The sequence below is a fragment of the Lichenostomus cassidix genome, chromosome 5 (assembly GCF_008360975.1).
Source record: "Lichenostomus cassidix isolate B80296 chromosome 5, HeHo_3.0, whole genome shotgun sequence".
Classification (NCBI taxonomy): domain Eukaryota; kingdom Metazoa; phylum Chordata; class Aves; order Passeriformes; family Meliphagidae; genus Lichenostomus; species Lichenostomus cassidix.
In genome coordinates, this window is record NC_139486.1 from 9,946,362 (window position 1) to 9,972,909 (window position 26,548).

The following is a 26,548-nucleotide window of genomic DNA, read 5'->3' on the forward strand; positions in this document are numbered from 1 at the left end:
CTGAGCTTTAGAGAAACCTTTCTGCAGCAGATCTCAGCCTGTGGGCTCATGAGGAGGGGGAGACCCCTCCTGTCCCCCAGCCACACATGTGTCCTGCTGTCTGGCCATGGCCATTGAGAATCAAAGAAACAACCATGCTGCTTTCACAGCTGTGTGGAGACCTTTTTTGTGTTCAGTTCACTTTGTCCTGCCTCAGTTGCAAATTTTGGGGGAAAAAGGCGAGTTGCTTCCCATCACACTCCTAAGCTAGGTGTTGTAGACCCACACCAGTGAAAGCCAGCTGACTTACTGGCTTTCATGCCACGTTCAGTTTATGTTGTTCCCTCTCTGTGTTTTTGGTTGCAGTTCTGTTCTTGCCAGATTTCACCAGCCTGAAGGTGGATGTACAAGGCTGCCAAGAGAAGGCTGAGTTGATGAGAAAGGTGCCTGTGCTGTTTCTTCTTGCTCAAATCATCATTAGTGAATAGCTGACAGCAACAATAGGTTATTCTTAGGTTTCCAGTGCCGGAAATCTGGAGCTTTCTCCAGATCCTAAGTCTGGCTGTATGTCCCAACAGCATCCCAGTCCCAAGGGTTTTCATGGCTTTATGTCCTACTGAATAGCAATGCGTGGGGGTACAGTTGTCAGGGCTGAGGAGGACACGTGGGTGTGTGACAATATCCAACCTATGTTTCACAAATTAAATGACTAATTCATAAAGAGAATTTGTCACACTCCAGGAGCCACGCTGAAGCTGAATGCTAGCTTGATTGCAAACATCTATTTAATGGCTGGACTCACTGCAATCATAGGCATTTTAAACAGATTTTCTTTGTTGTGTGGGCACAAATCCTCTGGCAGGATGTAAAGATCCTTGTCCTTTCTGGTGTAAGGTCTGGGGTCTGAAAGCTGAGCATGAGGAAAACAGTCCCTGGTCCATATCCCTACCTCCCTGGAGACCCCTGCCTCTCCATTCCTGCCCAGTGGGCTTAGGGAGGGTCTCCAGGAGGGCGGTCTGCTAAGGTTAGATGTGAAGTTTTTCATCTCTTTTATGGCAGAAATGTTGGAGAAAATGAAGGAAAATATTTTACCAGCATTCTTAGAGGAAAACTGCAACTTTTTGATGTTTCAAATTAATTTCTCCAATGTCTTTTTAAGACAGAAAACCAAAAAAAAAAAGTTAAAATTCTAATTTTCCAGAACTGAGTGAATTTTAACTATGGAGAGTTACTGTCTCTGAAACGAAAGCCATGTGTATTCAAAGACAGAGGGAAGAGTGTCTTGCTCTAATTTGTGGTGGAAGCACTGCATGTGACATGAGCTTTTATAACATGAAAGTGAGGGATATGCTGTTTATTATGGGAGTCACGACCCTCTGTGGCTGTCAGGCACCACCTTTCTCCCAAAAGAATTCACAAAATTACTTGAATTTAATAAATAAAAAAAGAAGAAAAAAAAAAAGATGATAAAAACACAAATTAGGCTTGATTAAATTTAGATGTTACATTTTTCAGATTACCATGATTTAAAAAGTCAGTTTTCATCTCTTACTAGTCATTTAAATAAAAGCTAATTCCACTGAAAATGTTATTTGCTTCTTTAGATAGGACTGTCAAGCAGGACACATCTAAAAGAAAAATACTAAGCAGTCGTCTGATTAAAAATAAGTGAAAATGTCTCCAGTTAATGGAATATTCTGCAGATCCAGTGGATATAAGTTTAAAACACAAATGTTAGAAGCAAGACAACCATGTTCCCATGCTCATACTATTTAATTAATTACAAATAAACTCCCTCTGCTTTCAGACTGAAGGAAAGAAAACAGCCAGGACTCAGCACAGACCTCACAGCAACATAAAGTGGGCACCAGTTGAAATGGCATGCCCTGGAGCCATCAGGTAGCACCTGTTGCATCCTTGTGTGGCTGAACAAAGAGCAGGAAAACCCCAGATGGAAGAGGCAGCTCCTAGGGAGGTGAGCAGGCAGCAGTGTCAGTCCCTCTGTCATCCACCCTCACAGTAATGTATGCCTGGACATGAGATTTTCCATGCATGGTGCATGGAAACTCCACTGCTGAGTGACACTGAGCATCAGGTTTGCAAGCAGTGTCAGAGCTGGCTGACAGCCTGGGATACACAAATTCCCCTTGCTGTGCCACCACTGCCCAGCAGGCTACAGCCCTGCAGTGGCAGGGAACTGGGTTTGACCCCCAGCAGTGCCTTTGCCATGCTGATTTACCCATCTCAGAGAGCAGCAGCTGCTTTTGAGCTGGGTAGGTAAGACACAGCTTCATCCCCCAGTTATCTGATCCTTTGCTTTTTGGCAGCTTGAGGTTTTGGGAAAAAATTGGTTGTTCACTGGCAGAGTATCTCTGCCTCTCATCTTCTCTGCCACATGACCCTGCTCTCTTTGCACAGGGTGTAGGTTTCCAGTAATGTGAGTTCCTGCCGGGCTCCACAATTGCCTTTCCAGAAAACGTTAAAAATGTGCATTGCATTAAAAGGTGAATGAAGATGAGCCAGCAGGGCTCGCTGGTAGCACAGCAAGGCAGGGCAGCACTGAGGCCAGCAGGGCACAGAGGAAACCCCAAAACTGAAGCAGGGAGTGTTGAGCTGCCTGGTTAAGGAAGGGCTTGAAGGAAAGAGATGGCAATGGCAGCTGCCAGTGATGTAAATCTGAATTTATCTGTGTAGGAGCATGAGGTTTGGAGTGCCTGGGTGTGGATTTGCATGCCATGGAGCAAAGGCAGCCCTAGAGAGGGCTTCATTCCCTGCATTAGTGGTGGGACACACACCACCACAAATAACCCCTTCCATGTTTAAACAAAGACACTGTGGATACACTGCTTCTTCCAATCAGTTCAGTATAGGCATTTAATAGGCTAAATGGTGTAATACATCTACAGGACATACATTAGTCGAGTATTATGTACAGGTGGCATTTTACAAAATTAGAAAGAACTGAAATAGAGCAAAATTCAACAATGTCTTACTCCATAAAACTTCCTTTCTGCACTACATGAAATATTCTACAAGCTAGACTAGAAAAATATGACTGAATGTCTTTTTTTTTCTTTTTAGTTTCTACAAAGCTTTTAATCCAGAAAAAAATACAAAACAACTATTGAGTTTATTAGAGAGACAACACTTGCACACAGACAAAGTAAGTGGACATTCATAGACCTGCAAGTTGAATAAATAGGGCTTATTTGTATAAAACAATTTTCTCTCTATCTTGCTCTCCTGTTTTAGGGCCTCTGGCCCATGGTCAGAAAAATAAAAATGGGAGGAGGAGTTTGGCTTTGCACGGTTGTTAAACTGAGGCCACGCAGCTTTAGGAGAAAGCTTTAGTTTGGAGCAACCATTTGCTTCAGGTAAAATACTTCAGGGGAGCAGCGCAAAAGAGGGGAAAGGAAAGTAAAGAGAGGAGCAATTAGGCTGGAAGAAAGAAATCTGGGATTTCTATACCAGCTGCAGCTTTACATACAAGGAGGAAAAAAAGTAGTGGTGCTTGCATGGCATTTTTTCAGGGTGTATGTAGAATTCAGTTGTTTCTTTGGGAAACATATTTAGGGAAGTGCCATTGACCTCAGGTGGAAATAGGATAAGGGCCATCCAGAGCAGGAAGGGAGGGAGCGTCTGAAAGCAGATAGAGAGCACAGAAAATTGGGGGAAGTGTTTCAAACAACTGTTTTTCCTTTCATAAAGCAAAAAGCAAATTAAGTGATACATCTAACGTCATTCCTCACAGAGCTGGGCAGATGCAGATTGGAAGGAAATCACACAGCTAAAAATATGTCGTCACTGCTGTTGTTTTCTCCCCAGAGCTTTGTAAAACTTCTTGACAGTCGATGCAAAAGCAGCATTTAAAGAGCACCTCCCATCAGCCTGGCTGCCTCAGCAGCACAGCTCTCCTCCTGTCTCCTCCTTGGTGGGTCCAAGCTGGGGACCTCCCCTCCCTGCTCGTGTGCCAACTTGTTGTGCCAACACACAGCTCCAGCTTGCTCTTGCCGCACTGGCTTTACCAGAAAACTGTCACCAGTGAAGGGGGTGACAGGGACAGCAGCCAGATTTAGAAGGTGCTCTTGGAACCTTCAGTTACTCTGGTGAAATTCGGTGCTCTGACCAGAATCCCACTCATCCAACAAAGTAATTCTAAAAGTGTAGGCAAGAAAGTCTACATCAAGAAGGCAAAACAGATTGATATATAGATTGCGAGAGCGAAGTTTAACTTAAGTATCACATTGTACTGTACTACACTGCTTATAAAAAGGGTCCTAGATCCCAAACACCTCAAATAATGAGCTATAGTTTTGTACATAAATTAATGTTGCTTTGAAGTAAAATAGTCTCTTTCCTTTGTAATAAACATTCATTGCACAGAATTCTTTGTAAGTAAATATATTAAATTTGGTTGCTAAGAAGGTATAAACTTATTAATATATCTGGCCAGTAAATTTTATCGACCATCACACAATTAAAAGTTGTTTTAGCGAAAATTATTACTGGAGAAAAGAAAGCATTTGGAATTCAACTTAGGAGCTAATGCTGGAAGAAATCCTGTTATTTCACTTCACCTACAGCAAGCAGCTTCTTCTGGATGCAACATTAATTGGACGTACAGACCCCATCCAGCCCTGCAGAGATGGAGAAAGCCAGCTTTGCAGCTCATGGGACACTCGTCACTGACACTGTCAAACCCCTCTGAGTACAGGCAGTATCCACCCCCACCAGCCCACCCAATGGGTAGTGTTTTGGGCTGAGGTGCTTCTCCTGGGACAGTGGGAGGGAGCCTCTGGGAGGTCCCTGTGCAGGAAGGGATTCACTCCTGTCAAAATGACCCCAAAATTCCCAAGAAAAATACACTGGAGGGCAGAGGTGTCCAGAGATAGCTTGTCCCATCAGGAGCTCTGGGCTCCAGGAGGTGGTGGTGCAACCAAAACTGCAGGGCTGTGCCACAGGTGAGGAGGGCACCCCCTGGCACATGTGTTCCTGCCAGCAGTGCCAGCTTGGGCAGGAGGGAGGCAGGTGTTTGTCCTTCCACCACAGCTCTCCTGCACCCCTCCTACTGCTCAGGGCACACCTGGAGCCAGGCAGAATGGAGGACAGGTTTGGGATGTGCATGGAGCTCCTGTCACCTACCCCCTGCCACCACCCAGCTCAGGGCAAGGGAGGAGCAGCTGTGCCTCTGCACCTACGTTATACACCAAACATACCAAAGAAGTAATGTCACAAGGATCTCTATGAACAAGGTGGGACAAAGCCAGCCCTGGGGGAAGCTGAAGCCATCTCACTTTTAGGCTTTAAGGGTGAGAAGTGTGCCCCATACTGCAGCTGGACCTGGCCTGAAGGGTGCATGAACAGCACAATCCACCCAACTGAGCCCACCACACACAGCCCCTCTCCACAAACACCAGCGACCAGCCCATCGCTTCGTCAAGGTACAGTGAGAAAGAGCTTCAAAAGGCATCAGCCTTACTGAAAAGGCAGCTAGGGAAAGGCTGGTTCTTCCAAATATGCACAGGTTAGCCAAAGGGAGAGAACTGCTCTGGGCTGCCCCAGGGCAGCAGCCTGGAGGCAAATCTTGCCCTTGTGTCTCTATACAAAAGTTACAAAATCAACTGGTGACATTATATTACATCTATTGTCTGTAATATCACAGTGCTAGTTTTAAATGGCTAAAAAAAGAAAGTTTTTAGATTTAAGAAATTCCTCCTGTAGAAACGCAACCCCTTAGTCCTGCTGTTGATACCTGAAAGCAGTCTTTCTTGAAAAAGATAAAACCAATGAAATGCACTAATTAAAATTAGGAGCATCTTTTCCTTGACAGCCTTATATTTCCTAACACATCCCATTGTTTCCCAAGGGGAAATTAAACAAATTATATGAATCCCAGCCTGAAAATCAAAATATTAGAAGAACAGTTCTAAAGCCCAGATGCTTCTTACCAGGTACTAACTAAATAAAACCCTTGCAGATTTAAATACAGATTACTTTGACATGTCTTCAGAGTGTGTTAGCTTTCCAACAACATTCACGATGAAGTTTCACTTCAGAGGCCATGGAGTTCCTACTCATTCTCTTCAGTTCTGCTTTCCAGAGTATCTCTGTTGTCTTCCACTTCTTGAGCTGGGTGTGCTAAAGTATCTGCAAAGAAACAACTAATCAGTATTTATTTCCCCATATAGGTTCAGCCTTTGTCTGATTCCCTGCTCTACTTGGCATGTTAGGATGATCAGACCTGATACAAGAAATTTTCTCTGCTTGCAAACCACTAGTTAAACCTGGAATAGGGAAGTCTGAGTGCATCACAGTCTGGCTTTACAAGGAACCTGAGCCTCAGGTCAGATATCATTGAGATGAGGTGATCCCTGTGGACAGCCATGGTCATAGGAAGGCTACCTGGTCTCTGAAACCTGGTTAAACTGTCAGGCCTGAAGACATAATGACTCTAAATCAAGGCACAAAACCAACACAGAAACCGCAGTATGTAACCTGGAAGTCAGGAAATAGGTTTGGCTCATGTTTCTTCTTGAATGATCAAACCCTATGGTTGTCACCACCCAGAAATGCCAGAAACTGGAATAGCAGGTGATTTTACACTTCAAGACCATTTGTCATCGCCCCTTTGAGGGGAAGGGAAGGTGCACCTTGCACCCTGTCCTGGCTGCTGTGTCTGGGCGTTTGGGTGGCAAATGCTGGTGCACTGAAATGGAAACCAGGTCACTCTATAAGAGAAAAGGACAGCACTGAGATGAAAAAAAAAGGAAATAAATAGGCCAGTTTCATACTGGAGCACTCCCTGTCCAAGCTACACTTAGACAAGATCTTACCTTTAACTATATTTACCCCACAGTGGTGCTGCTAGTCAGGGGTCTGTATTTGTGAGCTCCTGCTGCACTAACACACTCCTGAGACACCAGGATGCTTTGGAAATCATCCTGTGCAGCTGTCAGACACTTCAATTCTAGGCTAGCAGACAGGGAGAGATACATGCTATTGACTAGGATTACTGTTCCTGAGAGTGAACTGCTCATCTGCAGTGCACTGGCTGCCTGTTGGCCATGTGAGTGGCTGATGCAGATGCTCAAAAGCTGCAAGGAAATTGTCAGCCCACAGGACTCCTCCAGTGCAGTTTTCTGGGCACCTTCAAGTACCTACAGTTCTTTGGCTCACTCTTAACTGCAGCGCACAGCACAGTCTGAAACAGCTATTTTGCTATGGGGAACAAGGATGAAAATTACTCCTTCAGACCTTCCAGATCCATCTGCTGCTGCTGTTGCTGGACACAGACTCTTTGGTCCCCATGAAGACCCTTGTCCTCTGCTGACTTCAGGTCCTCAGGAGGCCAGCGCAGCTCCCCGCTCTCCACCTCCCCGGACTCGGTTGGCTCCACCACGATTGAAGGCAATCTTTTGGACAGCTTGGGGTACTTCTCACGTGAGTCTGGGAAGGCCTGGTGAGACATTTGGGGAATGTATATCAAAGTCTTGCCCGGAAATGCATATGCAGAGCAAGCACAGTATGTCCTTCCTACATTTGACATGCACTCATATGTCCATTAAAAAATCCTCTTCCAACTGGTGCAGAACAACAGCCCTGCAGAGGCAGGATTTCAAAGCAGCTGAACCCAGCTCCTTGCCAGCCAAGGGTGGAGCAGAGGGGCTGTAGGTCTCAGCACACTCTCCCTGCACATGCTGTCCCTTCCTGAGCAAAGGGACATTGCTTGTCAGTGTGTTGAGGAGATGATTTCCTTAACTTGTGTGATCCGACATGAGCAGTGAAAATGGAGACTTGAGAGACAAAATTTGTTATGCTGCCAAACACTCGTGTCTCAGTTCAGGTGGGTTTTTAGGACACAAAAGTCATTGCTGTAATGCTAAGCTAAATGGGTGCTGCAGCCCCTCTGGCTGCTGTCCTTTTGCTCTGGTATGACATTCATGTTTTCTTGCAGTGACAGTTTATTAAGAAGCCACCATTCTGCAGAGCTGTTTTCTGCAATGTAAAACACTGTATTTCATGATGCATTCATGCAAAACAGGCAGCCCCAGAGAACATCTTTACACAGAGGATGATGCCAGCTATTTATTTTCATTTGTCACACTGAAGCTGCAGGTCAAACACTACGCAGTGGTTATAGCTTGAAGCTGAACTAGGGGCTTTTTAGTGAAGGATGTTGTAACACGTAGAAGTGCTTTCCTGTTTTCAACATAGTTGGATCATTTAAATCTCTCAGGGTACTTTGTTTTGAACTGGGTTTTTTCTGAGTTGGGTTTTTTTGTTTTTTTTTTTTTTGAAAAATCATTCCAGCTCCTCCAGGACATTATTATAAGAAACTCTGTTGTTGCTTCACTGAAACCTCTTCCCCTGAATTCTTCAACTTCCATATACCTGTGCTAACAAGCTACACATCTCTCCCTGCTCACTGACTTAAATTTTTCTTTTATTTCATTGCATTTCATTTCTAACAATAAAATCAAGGTGCATGTGAGTGGACTGAACTAGGACTTGAGAGCAAGAATGATCCCAGTTTAACTTTAGACACTGCCATGGGTTTGCTGTGTGCTGCTGGGAACTTCCCCACACATCTGCAGTGTGTTCACCACTGAACTGGGGTCTGTGGTTGGACCGAGCCCTGCTGGTTATGAGAGACAGGCTCAGCACAGCTCCTGCTGTGAGCACGGGCAGAAATACACAGGTATTCCTTACCAAGTAAAGGTGGGCACAGCCCCCAGCACACTGACAGGGATCTGGAGGGTGTCAAAACCCTCTGGAAGTGTTTGCTCCATGGCTTTTGCTATCTTCCTTCATCTCAGCAGCTGCACTCTCTAAGGGCTGAGGATTTAGCTGTCCCACTTGGCATCAAAGCTGGCATGGGGAGGCAAGACCTCAGGAAGGGCTGTGCATCTAGGAAGCAGCAAACACATTTTCAACATTGCTGTGCTGCCTGTATCTGATTTCTGAAGATGGGGAAGGACAGTAACCCTCATCCTCACACCCTTGCTCTCCATTGGTAGTGTTGTAGAGATTTAATACTTTTTGCAAATCCATACAAAGGTGAGAAATGTTGCATATTAGTGTTAAAAAATGACACAATTAGGAAGAGATTTCTTTTGTGAGAAAGTCCCTTCAGTACAATTAGACCAAGTGAATCACTAAAGGCAAACCTTTCTGATGCCACCCTGAGCTGAACCCACAGTTTATAATTCAGCCCAGCCAAGCAATGCTGCTTTTGCTACCTATCAGAAAAGAGCCACTCAGCTTCCCATTACACAGACTTCTGCTGAGCTGTTCATAATTTGGAAAGACATTTCCAAGGCAGTTGTCTTGACTGGGAGGAATTTTTAAGAAGTGGCTAATACAATCCTGCTACTTGGAAACCAGATATGAGGCAAAGTCTCCTTTGGGCAGGACAGGCCTACAGACCCCCTGAGCAGCAGTGCAGACCCATGGTAGAGCTCAGCTCCCTGAGCCTCACGGCTCAGCTGGCAGAAATAGCCATAAAATTGTGGGCAAATTGCTGTATTTTCTCCCATGGCTGCACAGGCAGGTGACAGTGAGCTCTTCCCTGGCTACTGTGCAGCCTGCAGGGGTGGCAGAGGATTGCATGACAGCCACCCCATCCCCAAGCCTGCTGGCAACCCCTCGATGGGCGATGCAATAAAACAAAAATTCTGCTTTTTCATCTGCTTTCTGAAGCCCAAGGAAATGACACGGAGAGATCTAAAAATGTGCTGAGAGATGATTATTACAGCTGCAAGAAAATTTAGGAAAGGCACCTGTGTGGCCTCAGCTGTGACTATTTTTGTTTGTGTCATTCTCTTATGGTCTTTTCTCACACCAACCACATAATTTTTTTTCCACCAGAGCCCAGTATTTACCATGTCCCTCCAGGAATGAGTCAGGACTGGCAGGAAGCAGAGCTGCCTGTTGGGCCTTGCTGTGTTTTTCTGCAGAAGCTGGAGCGTGTGATGAGTGGGCAGGAGACTGCAGGAAGAGAAGGACTGGTCTCCTGGGCAGAGTGCTTGGAAGTTGCTGGAAGGAACCTCGTTTTCTCACTGAGTCACTGAGTTTGTGCTATATCTCATTTCTACTTGACATTTTTTTGCTTCAGGTGGCCATCATTGAAATATGGATGGTAGCACCTTCTCCCAGAGGTGAAAAGTAAAGCAGCTGGGGGAAAAGGTCTGGAGCATATTCTCAGACACACCACAGAACAGCCCTGAATACACAGGTGGAGTTGGAGCTGGGACAGAGTCTGGACAACATACACTAATACAACACTGAAACCCCAGAACTTGGTGAAAGAGGAAAAATAATATTGAAAATGTGCTCCCTGAGTGAGCAGCATCCATCCTGTGCAGTCTCTGAGGCATGGGAAAGCCCATGGTATGCTCTTTAAATGCACAAAGTCTTTCATTACATGCACAGGTGATCCAAAAGGAATTTGTAAAATTTCTGTTCTGACTTCCCTGGCTTCCAAATGCATGATTTTCCCCTGCAACGGGCTGCTCCTAGGGTAGTTCCCTGAGTCTGCTTTCAGTACTACACATTGTGTTGAGAGGCAACTCAGGTCCACCAGGACACATTCCGTGGTTTGTCCCTGGCAGTGACACAGTCACGAGCAAACTGAGAGCAAACTGGGATGTGGGGGCTGTCACAAGGGGAGCTTGGGACATCGTGATCCCTCCTGCTGGAACCAGCACCACGGGCTGGTGTTGGAGTGGGTGTGTGGGACTGCCTGGGGACACAAAATGCTCTTGCACCTGCCAGCTAATGGCCCTGACCAGTGGTGCTGCTATGATGCCACAGCCATTTCTGCGAATTACCCAATCATTTCCAATGGTCTCTGTTCTAAAAAGGGAGCTCCCTCTGAGCCTGAGGAAACTCAGTTCATTGCTGGGTGGCTGTACAAAAGCTGTGGCACAGTACTGGCTGGATGCCCTCATGGCACAGTGGTTGCTCAGGTCTGAACCCTTGGGGACAAACAGCCTCTTTGCCTGCATCCCTGCAGGACCTGGGCACTGCTGTCACTGTGCCCTGCACACCTGGCACCCCACAAAACACCTCAGCCAAACTCTTCACTTTTAGTAATAAAACCTAAGCAGGATCCAACACGTATTTCAGGGCTTGTTCTTCTGGCAGCAGTGCTCTGCAATTCAGCATCTACCCAAAGGACAGTTATTGGTTGCATTAAATTGCTTTTGATAAGCAACTCAGGACACTTTTTAGTTCTGCTGAAGTTACCTGGCTTGAAGGGCCTCCCTCTTCCTCAGGGGTCTGGCTGAGCGCGAATTCCTCCATCACCGGCTCTCGGGTGTTCATCACCTCTGTCATGCTGAGAATATTAAAACAGAATGGGACAACTCAGCTCTGGGCAAATTTAACTAATTTAACAAAAGGTATTGGCTTTTCACAGTGGTTAAAATAATTCTGTTTCAGACTGTCCTTCCTGAACTGTCCAAACAATGTTTCCTTGGCCTCCAAGCCAGCTGTTACTGCTGTGTGTTGTGATGCTGAGTGAGGCATTGACCCCAGCTGCCCCTGGAACAGCAGAGAGGACCCCCACAGAGTCATCAGCTGGAAATTGGAGTCCTCTAATGTTATCAGCAAACAGTTTATTACTGATATATGAGCTCAGAAATTGCATCTGTTGACCAAAAAAAGTTACTAGTGGAAATATCAGCTTTGAATTAAATTCTTGTTCTGATTCTTCATAATATTTTCAATATTTGTTCTTTCCAGATGTCTCTTCCATTTAGTCATGAGCCAGCACTTCTTTTTAAACTGCTAATTCCAGACACACCAGCTGCATTGGTGTCTAAGGACCAGATTTTCAGTAGTCTTTACTTGCCTGAGTGTTCGGAGAGGTGTTGAGTGGGACTTTCAAATGCATCAGGGACTGTTTGGCACCTAAATCTCATTTAAATCAGGGATGTAGGGACCTAAGCTGCTCATGTGCCCATTAAGCACCATCACCCTGTGGCATTTGGCACCCGAGGCACTCCAGTGCTGGCCCTGGAGCTCACCTGGTTCTGCTGGGCATTGCAGCATTCCAGAGCAGAGACACAGAGCTGGCTGCAGCCCTCACTGCAGAGCTCAGCCCAGCCCATGGCCAGGCAGCTGCACGTCTCCGTGGCACTGGGATTTTCCTCACATTTGCCATTTATAGATGCAGTGTTCCATGGAAAAATCTGTGGGTGCCTGAAATCTCCAGAATGCATATTAAGTGGGTAGGAGCAAACAGAGCCTGACCCACTGAGCTGAAGGGGCTATGTTCATTTTAAATGTTAATACACCAGCCCTGGATGAATTTGGCATGGGGTTTTCACTCTCTTTAGCTGGCATTCATCAGGCAGTGCAGTTAGTGGCTGCTGGAGCCTCCTGCAGAATGTAGGCATCATCCATTAGACTGCCCTGCCACCTGCCACAGCAAACACTCCTTTAGGCACGACTAAATGCTGCCATTAATTCTGGTCCTGCTGCACACACAAAAGCCTTCTTTGTAAAGGCTGCACCTACTGAGAAAAGCCAACTAAAACATCTTAAGGATAACTTGTTTCAGGCTTACATTACCAATTACCCCACAGAACTAAATTTTACAATATCTGCAATTACTACGAAACCCTTCACAATGACTTTAATTAGCTGTAGCACAGAGCAGCATGATAGTGCAGAGACTTTCACTCCCACTGCATCATATTTAAGAAAAAGCATGGCAGAACCATGGGACACTTGAGCTCAGCTGTGCACCAGAACCCAATCCCATAGGGATCCATCAGCTTAGGGAAAAGCCCTGAAGGGACAGCCTTGGACCCAACGAACACTGAATTAATTCACATGCTTCCTGGTACATACACAGAACAGGAGAGCAGAATCAGGCTCTGAAAGCCAGCAAAAGGCTTTCCAACCAAACCCCTGATCTGAACACCTCCACTCTGACCCCAGTCTCTTGCTTGTTCCCAGGGGGATCCTTTTCACCCCTCCTGCTGCCCCTCTGTGAATGACCACACTAGGCAATAGCAGGACCATGCTCTGCCAGCCCAACTCTTTGGGAAAAGTTGTTTTGCAGGGCTTTCACACCCTGTGCTAGCCAGACCCAGCTGTGATCCTGGAGGAGCACTGGGCCCACCACTCTGAGCCAAGATGAACATCTTTCTTTTGGCATCTTTTTCAGGGTTCTGTGCCCCATGCCCAGCTGTCCTGGATGGCAGGGAAAAGGAAATGAGAAAGTGTGTGTCTAGATGGAAATAATCTTGGAGGCTTTGTGTGGGGCTGGTATTTATGAAGTCTTGGTCTTGCCAACCACAGATAAGCCATGACCCACTGCTGTGTGTCCTGGGGGCTGGAGCCTGCTAGCCAGCAGCAGACTCCTGCTGTCACTCGTAGCTGGCTGGTTTATTTTAGCAGCCATTCAATACATTGCAAATATTTAAAATATTTCTCTGTCCTCGTTCTGTGGGAAATTAGAGATATACATCCACACATGCACTGTCAAATGTGTCATATGAACTCAAAGATGTTAAGACCTCACGAAATTCTATTATTTAGCAATAATGGGCTCCGTGCTTCCCTAAGACCACATTATACCCTGCAGATTATTTGCAAATGACAAAGACAAATGATTCGGGCTAGAAAAATGGTGACAGTCCTGCCAGTGTTACAGCAGATGCCTCAGTGAATCAGCTTCCAAGCTGTTGAAGCCCAGGCCATTTCAGAAAATCTGTGCAACTTAAGGCTTTGATTGAATAGGATGGCAGAAGTGATTGTACTTGATGTGTTTCAGAATAGAACATGGGGCCATGCAATTGGCAAAATAATTAGGCTTTAACTGGAATAGATTAATTATTCCCAGTCTCCACTTCGAAACAGTGAAGGAAAGCAGAAGAATCTATATGGACTGTGAAAGCAGTGATGTCTCTAACAAGCTTAACTAGGTCTTTAACATGAAAAATAACTAGATGTAAAATAATTGAGAATGCAACTGCAAATCAGTTCACATGAAAATTCAAAATCACCAATAGGACAGCACTGATTTGTTTATAAAGCCATATAATCTGGGGCTTAGTGGTGCTGCTTAGGGCTTTTTAAACTGTGATAAGATTTATGTACAGGAGAATTTTTTACTTTTCAGCCAGTGTTGATGGAAATATATTAAGCCACTTTTAGTGCTGCTTTAATGTGAGAGGTACTGACATACAACAGAAAAGTGGCTGATACAAACAATTATAAGAACTACAGCTCTTAAATGCAGTCTTGCATTCATTTTATGTACGGTGGATGCTGGTATCACCAATGACATACAGTAGCCATAGTGATGCAAAACAAGGCAATAAATAGCATTTACAAACAAAGGATAAATTCTGTTCTGGTGGATGAGTCATCTACTCTGAACCTTAAAATTCTCGTGTCAGTGAATTAAGAGATACATTACTTCCCGTAGGTTTAATTAAGAACAAATATACTAATTAGGGGTGGAAAAAAAGCAAAATCTGTTCTTGCATTTCTGTGAGAAAACTACATTTAGAGAAGATTATCTTAAATACAGTGCCGAAGTGCTACAGTCGCAGGACCACACAATGCTGATCTTTTTCCAGAGGCATGGAGCAAAAGCACAGATCACTTTCTGTTGCTCATGATGGCACTAACAAGGTCAGTAACATACAGAGCAATATATAGCCTGACAAGTGCTAAACCACCTCCCATGAGAAAGGCCTCAGCAACAATGCACACATTTTTATTTTAGGTTTTGAACAGAGGGCAGAACTGACCTGTGAAATTCATGGGGGAGAAACAGTATCTGAATGAAGACCAGCTTCAGGATTCAGAAATGTGCAGACCTTACGGAAAACAGGCAAGGCTGTGTGATGCAAGGAAGCATTTCTTCAAGGACAGGAGCACACATTTTATGGGACAAGCTGAGCCATGGATAGGAAGAGCTGCTACCTGAAGCAAGGGTCAGCCTGGGGGATTCTCAGATATGCTCTGAACCGAGACCTGATCCTGCTCTCAGCTCCCCAGCCAGGACGGGCAGCAAAGGGAACAGCAAAGGGGACAGTGTGAGGCTCTATGGAGGATAAGCAACAATACAGGGCAATGACAGAAGAGAGCACATTACCTTCAATCACATCAATGGGTGTCACTTCCAAAAACTGTCCTTGCTGCAGGCGTCTGCGTCGCTGATGAAGTGTCGTGCAAACTCAGTCAAATCCTAGAAGTGCCTGGAAGAGACAATACAGCAGGGTCAGAGCTTGTGACCAAAGGGACAACGCTGGCAGGCATTGGTGTGAAAGAGCTCTGCCGAAAGCTTGCTGCAGAAATTCCCTCTTTGAAAGTCTGTGTCATTTTCTGTGCGAGATGGGATTTGATCTCGCTAAGGACAAAGCTCATAGATCACCTTGTGAATTACTGAGGCAATTAATGTACCAAAGCACCTAAAGCTCTCAGGTAAAACACCTCACAATCTGACTCTTTGTGATGCTAAACCTTATTCCTTAGTTTGAGTTACACAAAAACTGCTGAAACTGGGACACTCTGAAATCCTCCCATACAGAAACTGCATTGCTGGTTGGAAAATTGGAAAATAAAAATGCATTTGCTTATTTGGCAGGATCAGTTTGTTTACTGTGACATGGTTCTACTGATCACGACACAAAGAAGACAGCATATGCTCAAAGAAGGATCTATTAAGATTGCATTACTGCACAGTTCTTTCAGAAGTCACAGGGGAGGTGATTTTTTGAAAGATCTACTCCAATTTGAAGGTAATACTTTGACTGGTATCAGGACAGGGAGCCTGCTGAGCAGAGGTGAGGATCCCACCATTTCAAAGTGTGAATCACTGATTTCTGATGACTTCTCTGTCAGAAAGCCTTAGCTGATGAGCTTGAGGAGTTACAGTGCAGAAATACAGTCAGTATCTTGGCCAGAGATGATTTTCTGAGAAATTTGTTTAGCCCTACAGCTTTCCAAATATAAATTCATGCCAGCCACAGCTATTTCCTTGGATGGGAAAAAGGTGTTTTCAGTGAAGTGAATGGCACTAGTGTATATATTTTATATCCTCCAGTGGTTTGGATTCCAGCCCAAATGATTAAACAAATCTACCTGCTCTGGAAGCCTTCCTACCAAGATTTATAACACTGGATTAACTGCACACTGATTTTATTCAAAAACAGTGGCAAAGGAAAAAATGTGCATTGCATTCTGGAGTTTCTTCTCGTGCCACAGGCCACGCTTATTGAAAATTAGGGAAGCAGGAAATCACTTCTCCATCCCCAGGATTCAATTCAGAAGGTTTAATTCTTGTCTGGCAATTTTCCTTCCTAACCAGTGACCAAACCAACTTCAGAGAAGCTAATGTTTTTGTCCCTTAAAAATTCATGACTACACTCAATGCTTTTCTCTTATAAAAACAAGGGAGCATCCGATACCATGCTGTCCAATGCCCTAGGAAGAAGATTTTTATCCCACAACCTGTTACAAAGCTGCTATTATTAAACCTTTGAAAATTAAGCTCAAACTTATCTACCTTCAATGTCTGCTTCAGAAAGGACTGGATGTAATAAGAACAATTATTACACTGAGTCACCTGTCAGTGAGAGACAAAAGGGTGGAAGAGATAAGGAACCAGGCACCACATGGTCACTGGTTGGAATCCAAGCCAGGCCACTTGCTATTCAGAGGCATCTTCAGATGACTGGTTAGTGGTATACAATACATGCAGCACTGAATTAATTAAACCCACATCCATTGCTTTCCAGTCTCAGCAAAGGACTTCTGGATTTAACTGACCCAAGCCCAATCCCCTCTCTGGTGTTTTGGGCAGCTCTGTCCTGTGGTGCATGCAGTGGTGACAGGGCATGCCAGCCCCTGGTGCTCAGCTACTTGAAACCTGCCATAAGAAAGGAAATCACTTCAGGACTGCAGCATGGGAAATGCCCCTTCTCCCAGTACCACAGCCATATTTAAAACCAGGAAAACTTCCCAGTCAAGACTGTTGTAGAGTTCAGTGTTTCCAGTATACAGAAGAACTATCAGAATGCACTTATTCTGTGAAGAGAAAACTCTCTTTACCTACCTAATAGATGTGATTATCTTCTTTGGCTGACAATAGAGGAAACATAAACTAAAACCCTTCCTTCTGTGACACTGCTTAATCTTTTAAAAACAAAGCACAGCTACAGAGACCACGCAATGAGCTTTTACTGCAATGGAAATTACCATCTGGAAATTACCCAAGTAAAACCTTTCTCTGCTTATCTCTCCTTATTTTTACCCACCTTTGCTGCTTTCCAGCCTGGAGCCCTTTTGCTCAACACACCCTCTTCCAACCCACCCATCTTCTGCTGCCAAAATAATTTGCCCTCCTTTGCCTCAGCTTGATAACCAGCTTCTTCCTTGGCTGCAGGAGCACCAACACAGCTGTACTGCCATTAACAGTGACCAAGTCAAATCTCAGAGAACAGTGGTACTGCCTGGCCACTCCTCCTCTGGGCTTGCAGGACCTGGCTGTAGATCCCAGCAAAGAGCAGTTGATTTAGAGCCTGCTTCAATGAGCTGGTCATGTCTTGCCTCTTTAGGAGCCATAGTATCAAGCAAGGGAATCCTAAGATTTCCTGAGTTTTCACCAGTGAGACCAAGGAATGCTTCAGTGGTGGTCCCTTTGCCCAGACCAAGGCCTCTCAGCTCACACAAAGGATGAATTTCCACCTGTGCTGCTGGCATGGGTCACAAGCACAGGCACCAAAAGGTGCTCTCTGGGCTTCTCTCCCACTTTGGAAAGCACCTGGAACACATTGCATGTTTGCAGCTTCTACAAGCTGAGGACAGATACAGTCTGTCCCAGCAGGGTTGTCTTACCACCCACAGGAGAACAACTGGTGCTGGAGCACAAGCAGGATATTGGGCAGCAGTTCTGGTCAGCTGGGGTGCATGGGAAGCCCAGCCTGGGGGTTTCTCCTGAGTCTGCTCTCCATGGGGGGAGAGGATTCCACCAGGTACAGTAGCAGAGGCCTCTTTTTGGGATAAATCCACTGTGAATCACAAAGTAGATGTTTTTTAAGCAAGTATGCTTTATTAGGCAGGACAGAAACAGGAACTGGCCACAGGTTGCAATCCTAGCAGCCCACAGATTGTCCACTTGCTAAAGGAACATGTTTCAGAGGCTCTGAGCCCCCAGCTCTTCCCTGACAGGCAGCTACACCTCCAAAATAAGGGCACTTCTATTTAGAGATTCCTCCTACTCTGAAAACATCACCCCTTCTCCCTGAGCTGCCCCAGTGCTGGAGACAACTGGGTGGCAAAGTGAGACCTGACCTCAGGATGCCAGAGCTGCTGCTAGATTAGCAGGGACTGCAGGACACTCTGCTCCCTTTCCAGGCTTCCCAAATTAATCATTTCCCACTGAGCACTCATGGAAATATTGTGATAACAGCCTAACAATACCACATTGAAGGTGCACCTTCTAACGAAGTGTAGATAGGAGGCAGAAATTGGCCTTGAACCACTGCTACACTTGAAAATCTATAATTTTTCTGGCAGGGCAGAAACGGGAGCCCTCCCCTCCTTATTTCAATGGGACAATCCCAAAGGCTTTTCCAGCCCTGTACTTAAATTGTGCTGGATAGACACCCTCCACATGGCCCTGCAGGCTCAGCCTGGTGCACGGGAGAGCCGTAAGGATGGAGTTTTGGGTGCTCACCAGTGCAATCACAGCACACACACCACTTGCTCTGACTCCAGACACTGCAGCAAACAAACCTGGAGCTCAGCCTTGGGCATCCAAGCCTCACCTTCCCCCTCACCCCACCTCAGCCCCTGGATAAATGCAGACTTTTCTTCATTCACGGAGTCAAGACTTTGTGTGTGACACAAAAAGAAACCCCTGCTATTGATTACAAGGGAAATTGGGACAGGGTGTGCATAAGAATGGCGTTGGGTGGGAGAGAAGCAACAGTCAGCTGCTTGCATTTTGCAGAGTGGAAAATTTCGATGGGTCACAGGAAAATCCTGCTCAGCAAGTCCCAATAAACAAACAGGTCAAAGGAGGTTTTTCCACCCAGAAGAAGAAAGGATGCCTTATTCAGGCCACTCTGCTGGAGCAGAGCAGGTTGTCAGTTCAGCCAGGGTGGAGGAGTGGGCAATCCCATCCACAGAGCTACAGCTGTGGTGGGTGAAGCCATGAAGGGGTGCTCACGCAGTACAAGAAGGTCCATGTCCCTGCAAGGAATGTCAGCTGGCATTTTCCACAGCCAGGTGCCTCTGTGGATCTAACTCTTCTATGTCTCAGCCTTCTGTTAGTCCCACAAGGATGGAACTGTGGCTGAGAATCACACAGGTGGCCTGAGCCATCCGCAGGCAGGACCATGCCCAGTGCCTTTGCTGAGGGTGGGACAGTAACTTCAGCATCTTGGCACAACCCAAAACAAGCACTTACCTCAGTGACACCACACAGCCTCCAGTTTCCCTGACTTCTACTCAGCTCAGCTTTTGGACACTGCGGGTAGGAACTTGGACAGGGACTTTGTTTCCCCTGGTTGCACGTTTGTAATGGATGCACTTTACAAAGTTTTGTGGATTCCATGGGACTAGCAAAATGTAAATCACCGCATGGACCACAGAAGATAAATGTATGAACTCCTATTTAAACCTCCCACTTCTTTTTGGATGCAAATCTCTTTCCTAAGCAACTGAGAAAAGTGCGATATGTGTCAGAGTCTGGAGATTAGAGATCTGTTCTGTTCCCTCGTTTCAGAAGCTCTTGTCTTCGGCCACCCACGCAGTACTTGAGTTCTGCTCTCCGCAGGCCAAAGCTGCCTTCCTCTCCTCAGCAGCGTGTGCTCCACAGAAGATGTCGATCTCTCTCAGGAAACAGTGAGATGAAACGGCTCTCCAAGTGAGGAGCTGAGGCATTTCAGCATGAGACTCAGCACGTAGTTTGGGAGAGCGAAAAGGGGTAGGAGGCTGCTATTTCCAGACCGTGCTGCCTCTCACCGCTAACTTTGCGGAGAACTGCAGTTTTTACTGTTTCTGCTCCAAAGAAGCTACTGGGGTAAATACCACCCTGGGGAATTTCTCAGACACTCATCCGTGGACTCCCAGCACTACAAAACACAGGCTTGCAAAGGGTCGGTGCTGGCAGATGACTCTAACTCAACCTCCTTGACTCCCAGCATTGCACAATGAGCCATTGGGGAGCCACTGGTTCTTCTGACATCCCCCAGCTCCTGGAGCACCATGGCTACACACAAACCTCAACTTCCAGTTTGCTGTAGCTGTCCAAATTCCTGCTGGCCCTCTTGGCAAAAAGGAGTTAAAAACTAGATTCATAAATGGTCAAAAAGGAGTTAAAAACTAGATTCATAAATGGTCAATGAAGAAGTAAAAAGAAGTAAAATGTGCCTGTGTTTAACTATCACAAGTTTTAAAGCAGTCTCATGATTTGGGGGTGATTCAACTCAAAGCTTTTTCAAATTATATTTACAATGCTACTTGCTATGGGTGCTTCCTTGGTGGATTCTTCTTTTTGCTTTTTCTTTTCTCCTGGCTGCTTTAAAGCAGCTCATCTCTTTCAGCTCTTTGATCTCAGCACTCAACTACCTGAGCTTCCCCGTGGAAGATGCCACAAGGGATAGGTACGGCAGGAGAGGAGGTGGGGCAGCCAGACAGGATGCTTGGAGATAGCGAAGGGGAGCAGACAGCCAGGAAGCATGTGTAGAGCAGTGGAGGGAGGAAGAAGTAGAGCAGATGGGAAGAATGACTAAGCCAGCTCCTCTGCTGGTAGACCTCGATATAGTGGAAATCTCCACAGAGCCCTCATGGAACCATGTGCCAAGAGAAAGTTTGGATTTATTTTTTGAACATCAGATTCGGCAGCTAATTGATGTGAGAGGAACTCATTAAGAAAACAGCTCCATCAAAATTAGAGATAAGCCTCAACAAGCTGTTAAATGTTTTAGAGGTATCTCTTCTGGTACTTGCTGTGCAAATACTCTCTCATCTGAGAACTTGCTTTTGGGATCAGAGATGTCTGCGCTGAGCAGAGGGATTCTGCATAGGCTTTAATTTCCCATAACAACCTTACAAAGCCAGCACCTTACAAATAACTATGTTGTTCCTTTTAACTCAGAGCAACCCTTACTAAAGGCTCTCAGAAAGAAACTGTTTTATTTCTGGGATATTCTCTGGAACATGAAGATTCTATCATCACTCATATTTCAGACCACAATTGTCCCTCACCTTGCAGCACCCGTGGGAATTGGTGACAGATTAAAATTGGCTTCCTGTGCTTCTTTCTAACATTCCCTAGGTATTTCAGGATAGTCCTGAATTTATGCCACAGTCCCACAAGCAGAGGAATGGGGAAAAAACATCTTAGAGCATCAACACAGAGTACGTTGTTCTCAGATGGAAATGTCATGGAAAATGGGTTGCAAAACGTTTGATGTCTTTCTGGCACCGTGAAAGAATACTCTGGATAGTTTATCACTGGGCTCATTTCTGGGTAACAGAGATGAGGAAGTGCAGTCAGATACAATAGTATTTACTTAAAAGACAAATTAGTTATTTCCTTGTAACTTCAGGGAAATTGGAATACAGTGCTCTCAATGCTATAACATGATACAATATTGAGCATTTAGTGGAGAATTTAGTAGGGCAAATGAAGCAAAAGTGTTAGGATTTTTTTGTTTTTAAAAAAAGCAAACAAGAGCCCACCAGACACTCCTAAGAGAACAAAGACTACTAGAATAGACTAAGTGATTATTAATATTCCCCTTTGGCAATCAACAGCAGAACCACAGGTGTCACGACATCACAACCTAACACCAGAGATGCAGCTGGTTTTCTCCAGGAAAACTCTGTCACCTAAATTGAATTTCCAAGCATGGGAAGTTGCCCTAGCCCAAGATGTTGGATATGAGAACACCATGTCCTACCACAGTAGGAACAGGGAAGATGGAGGGTTAGGACAACACACAGCTAAAAATAAAGAAATCACTAAAAAATGATAATTCAGTGTGCTTTTTTTTAATGAGTCATTAACACTAAAAGCAGATATGCATTAACAAGGCTGTGAGTCTTCCTGCCAACCAATTAACATTCACCTTCTGGATCTAGAGGTCTACGAAGTATTTGCACAGTGGCATTTTCTGTGGGTGCATGTCAGAGACAGAGCTGAAAATTCAGGTTAGATCTTACACAAGTTGCAGCTGTCTTGATAGAGGAGCTGGACTTGGAATATTTTCTCCTAGTCCTATGGGGACATGGGAACTATGGGATAAAACACCAGGGGATCAGTCAGTGCATGCTGATGAGAGAGGGGGATTGTCCTGCTGCACCATGGCTCCTTCCAGCACTGGTATCTGCTGTTCAAGGGACTGGTCATGCTCTCTCCAAACCGTGAAGGAGAGGTGGTCCCTGAGGACTTGCAATCAAACAGGGACAAAGACTGAGATGAGATTTTAAGGACCTGTTGGTATCAATCAGTCTGTTTCATTCTAGCTGGATGTTACTGGCAGGCAGCTTTCCTGGGGTTTGCAATAAAGCCTTCTCTTGAAGACAGAAAATTCAGGAAATTGATTATACTACAGGAATTTTCAGGCAATGTGCATGTCTGAGGAGCAAAGGCAAGGGCTGTTGCTGAGGCAGATACTGGTCTCCTTGAAGTCCTGGCAGAGCTCTTCCTGCCTTGAATAACAGGATTTGTCCCAGATCAAGGCTTCTCTGACTGACTTCTCTGCCTCTCCAAAACAGAAATGGTTAAATGGGCCCAAAAGCTGGGGCATAATTTCAGAAATGAGAGAGAAGGAGCAGCTTCAGCCTGTGACACTGGAGCTGGTACCTGATCTACACAAAAGCCTGTCGCTTGATACAGAGAGATCATTGTGGGGAGGGAGGGAAAGTAGTAACTATATTTGTATATTATTTCTTCTGCTAAAGTAATGTACCATAGACGCTGGAGGAAATTCCACCTGATTGACAAATTGTCAGGCTAGAATGGGAAAGTGACAAAACCGGGTCAAGTCATTCCCTGTTTGCTTGTTTTCTCTTTGTAAACATAATGTTGACTCTGAAAACATGTTTTTTAAACGGCGTATTAATTATCGAAATCCTGAGCTGTGAGCTGGATCCTTTTCTGGGCAAAAAATTTGTTGCTCTTTAAAACTAAGAGAAGGAAAACACTGGCTTGAGCCTGGTTGTGTGTAGGCAGAATTTCCCCACTTCACCTTCCTTTGCAGGCTTCTCATAAGGAGGCATTGTGCCGTGAGCCAGGCAGGCTACAGGGCAGGTGTGAACACCAACTCTGGATCCTTCAGTAAGATGTGAACCTATAGCCAGGAGGGCTTCCACTGCTGTATTGACTGTACAACTGCAGTAAAGATCTCAGTCAGTAAAAGACTAATGGAAACAAATTTCTCTCTCTGTATTGCTTATTGTGGCTGGAGGGGTTAATGCTACATCCAGGCTAACCCAACTCCCCTCCACGACTGTAGCCGTATTCAGAGATGCACAAACACGGCTCTGTCCCAGATGAAAAGAAAATTTTTGTGGTATGTTCATTTGGCAGATGGAAAATACTCACACCCCTTGCTCAGAGCGAAACATAGTCCTCATTTACAGAGCAAAGTAGGTTCTTTCATTCTCTAAAAGTAATCGTAAGTGTGGTATTTGCTACCTGATGGGAAACGCAGGATTTCAGTATTCAGTACAGTTCGGCTGCAAGCAAAAGCACCATTGTCTTAAACTTGTGCTTTGTTAGTCGCTTCCTCGCCTCAAAAGTTGTCTTGGAAAAAAAAAAAATGCATAAACGAACAGCTGAGGCGATCGCAGCCCACAAACCAACAACTCCCTCAGCGCTGCGCTCATTCATCAGGATTCCTTCACACAGCCCTTTCGGCAGCCGAACGAGTTGGGTGGTGTTTTTTTAAACGAGAATCCTCTTTCTCAGTGAATTCTCCTTAGCACCCTTTACTCGGAAAAACAAGCATCTGGAGAAACACGCCGCGGCAGAGGCGCGCGTTCTGCCTCTCCCTCTTCCCCGTTACCCCGCAGCCGGCAGCGGGACTGGAGCACTTCTCCCCGCTGCCGACCCGCTCCGCACGGCCCCGCAGCGCCCCGACCCGCCGCATCGCGCTCGGGGGGCTCCGTGCCCCGCGCAGACCCGACCCGACCCGCACGGCACTGCTCCGACACCCCCCGACCCGACCCGACCCGCACCGCACCGACCCGCACCGCACCGACCCGCCGCCCCTGCGCCCAGCTCCGGCCGGCAGCCCCGCCACGGGCGCGCTGCCCGGACCCCGGGGAGCTGCTCCCGGCAGCCGCGGGGCTGCGAGCGAGGCACTCACAGGTGGCAGCTCTCCGCCGCTCCGCTCCGCACCCCGCCACCCGCACCGCCCCAGCCCGGCGGAGACCCCCCAACCCCGGCCCGGCTCACCGGCGGGGCAGGCGAGGCGAGGCGAGGCGGCAGCCGCCCGCCGCCCATGCACGGCGGCAGAGGGGAGCCGGCAGCTCCGTCAGCGCGTCCGCATCCTCCCGGGCCGGGCGCTGGCACCGCCGCCGCGGCACCTCCCCGCCCGCAGACCGGCCCCGCCGCCGCCAGCGCGGAGAAACCACTCCCCCGGCAGCGCCGGCGGGGCGGCGCGCAGACACGGCCCGGCTCGGCTCGGCTCGGCCCGGCCGCCCCGCGGGGAGGGGACACTTTCCGCGGACACGTGTGGGACCGCACGGCCTCGCCCGGCCCCGACCCCGCTGGGTGCCGGTGTCACACAGAGCACCACGCGCGGGACGGAGGTCCCGGAGGGGTCATTCCCGGGGCAGTTCCCCCTTTCCCCTTGCTTTGCTCACGGGCATGGGGCTGACACGGGTGTCCCGAGCCCTCCCTGCAGCAGCCCCTGCTGAGAAAACGTCGAATGCGGGAGGCAGAAACTTGTTGAGGTTCTTTCTGGAGGGGCTCTTTTCTTGCGGGGGCGGGTGCTGGTGCTCCACACAGGGGTGAGTTCTCCAGCTGCAGCCCCGGCCCGCGGCAGGGACACGTTGTGCATGTACAGTATCCCACCAGCTTGTCCCGAGGGGCTGCAGAGCTGGGGCTGACAGGCACTCTGTGCCAGGGCTGTCATAAGAGGTCCCCCCTGCCAGGGACTCACCTCAAACCCTCTGGAGCCAGTGTCAGGGGGCATCTGCAGCTCTGCTTGCATTGGTGATGCTGGTGGCGGAGGCAGAAAACACCCTCAGTGGCACAAGTCACTCTGGTGGCAGCAGCCTGGGGAGCAGTGGTGGAGGAATGCAGATGTATACAGATGCATGGTCCTACCCATTGCTGGCCATTCCTATGGCAAGCAGCTCAAACTCGGGTGCTGAGGGATGCAAGGGGGGCCCAGACCTGCCTCCCTCCCTCTGCATGTCCAGCAACAGGAGCTGTGGGTTCAGCATGCAGACCTGCAGCCCCCGGGGTCCCCTCTTGGCCAGACCCAAAGGAGGGACATGCACCATGGCTGCTGGAACAGGCCTTTCCTTAAGTGCTTTTCCCAAGAGACTTCCAGCACAAGCACACAAGAGCATGATGGAGCAGCAGGAACACTGAAAGGGAGATGGGTGTCAACCAGGGGAAACGCTCCCAGCATTTGTTTTGCGTGAGGTCCTGCAAAATGAATGGCAGCATGCATGGATGGCTCAGGGTGCATGGAGCATCCAGGGCAGACACAGCTGCAGGTGAAGAGGAAGCAATGTGTAACCTCTGCTTCAATCTTCTCTGCTCCATCTAACATTGAGTTGTCAGGAAATAAGGAGCTTGGCCTCCATTTCAGGGTGATTCATGCTTGGCTGGTGGGGGTGAAAATGTCAGCTGCTGCTGATTTAAGGGTAGAGACCACCTGTTTCTGTGGGCAATGATGGAAGGTAATGCAATTAGGGCAGTGGGGCAGTGCTGGCACAGCTGCAGTAAGCTCTTCATGCACCCAGGATGGTAGATGAGGGGATCTGTGCCCATGCTGGGTAAACCCTTTTGGGAGTGAAGGCAGCTCCTTCCCAAGGATATATATAGATATGAGTGCATTCTCTACATAGGGAGTGTATCTCCTGGGATTTTTCCAGTGCTGAGGTTGTGGGTATAAATTCCAACTCAACAGCCATGCAAGAACCCATTTTGTAGGCTTTTTGGGAGCTGCTGTTGAACTGTGAGCTTTTACGTTTTACATACTTTTTACACACTCCTTTTGCAAGTGCATATAAAACATAGTCATTGGTTTAATCCTAATATTCAATGTACAGCTTCAGTGTATACCTCAGTGTTCTGAGAATGAAGCCCATGTGGCAATGGGCTGCCCAATTGTTTCTGACAGTTTTGTTCCCAGACTCCAGGGTTACTCTTGCCTGAGGACAGAACAGCTGCAAGGGGAGATTGATCCTGTGGATGCTAAAACCAACTTCCCAATAACATCAGGATTGCAGGAAACCTTTAAGAAGGTGTCCCTGGGACCAGCACCCCAGGGAGATGTTAGGGTGTATGTGTACCCTCTCAGGGAGTTATCCCATCCGGGAAGTACCTCTTGTGCTGGGTAGGACAGGA

General features: G+C 46.9%; 1 protein-coding gene across 1 annotated transcript; it reads right to left on the bottom strand.

Annotated features, from left to right (window-relative positions):
• Positions 1 to 2,826: 2,826 nt before the first annotated feature.
• On the bottom strand, positions 2,827 to 24,553 carry LBHD2 (LBH domain containing 2). Its single transcript, XM_085061300.1, has 5 exons — positions 24,419 to 24,553; positions 15,098 to 15,200; positions 11,227 to 11,317; positions 7,234 to 7,435; positions 2,827 to 6,126 (listed from the first exon to the last, which is right to left on the bottom strand). Exons 3-5 carry the CDS (start codon positions 11,314 to 11,316, stop codon positions 6,050 to 6,052), a joined length of 369 nt encoding a protein of 122 aa, XP_084917426.1. The 5' UTR covers position 11,317; positions 15,098 to 15,200; positions 24,419 to 24,553; the 3' UTR covers positions 2,827 to 6,049.
• Between the last annotated feature and the right edge of the window lie 1,995 nt (positions 24,554 to 26,548).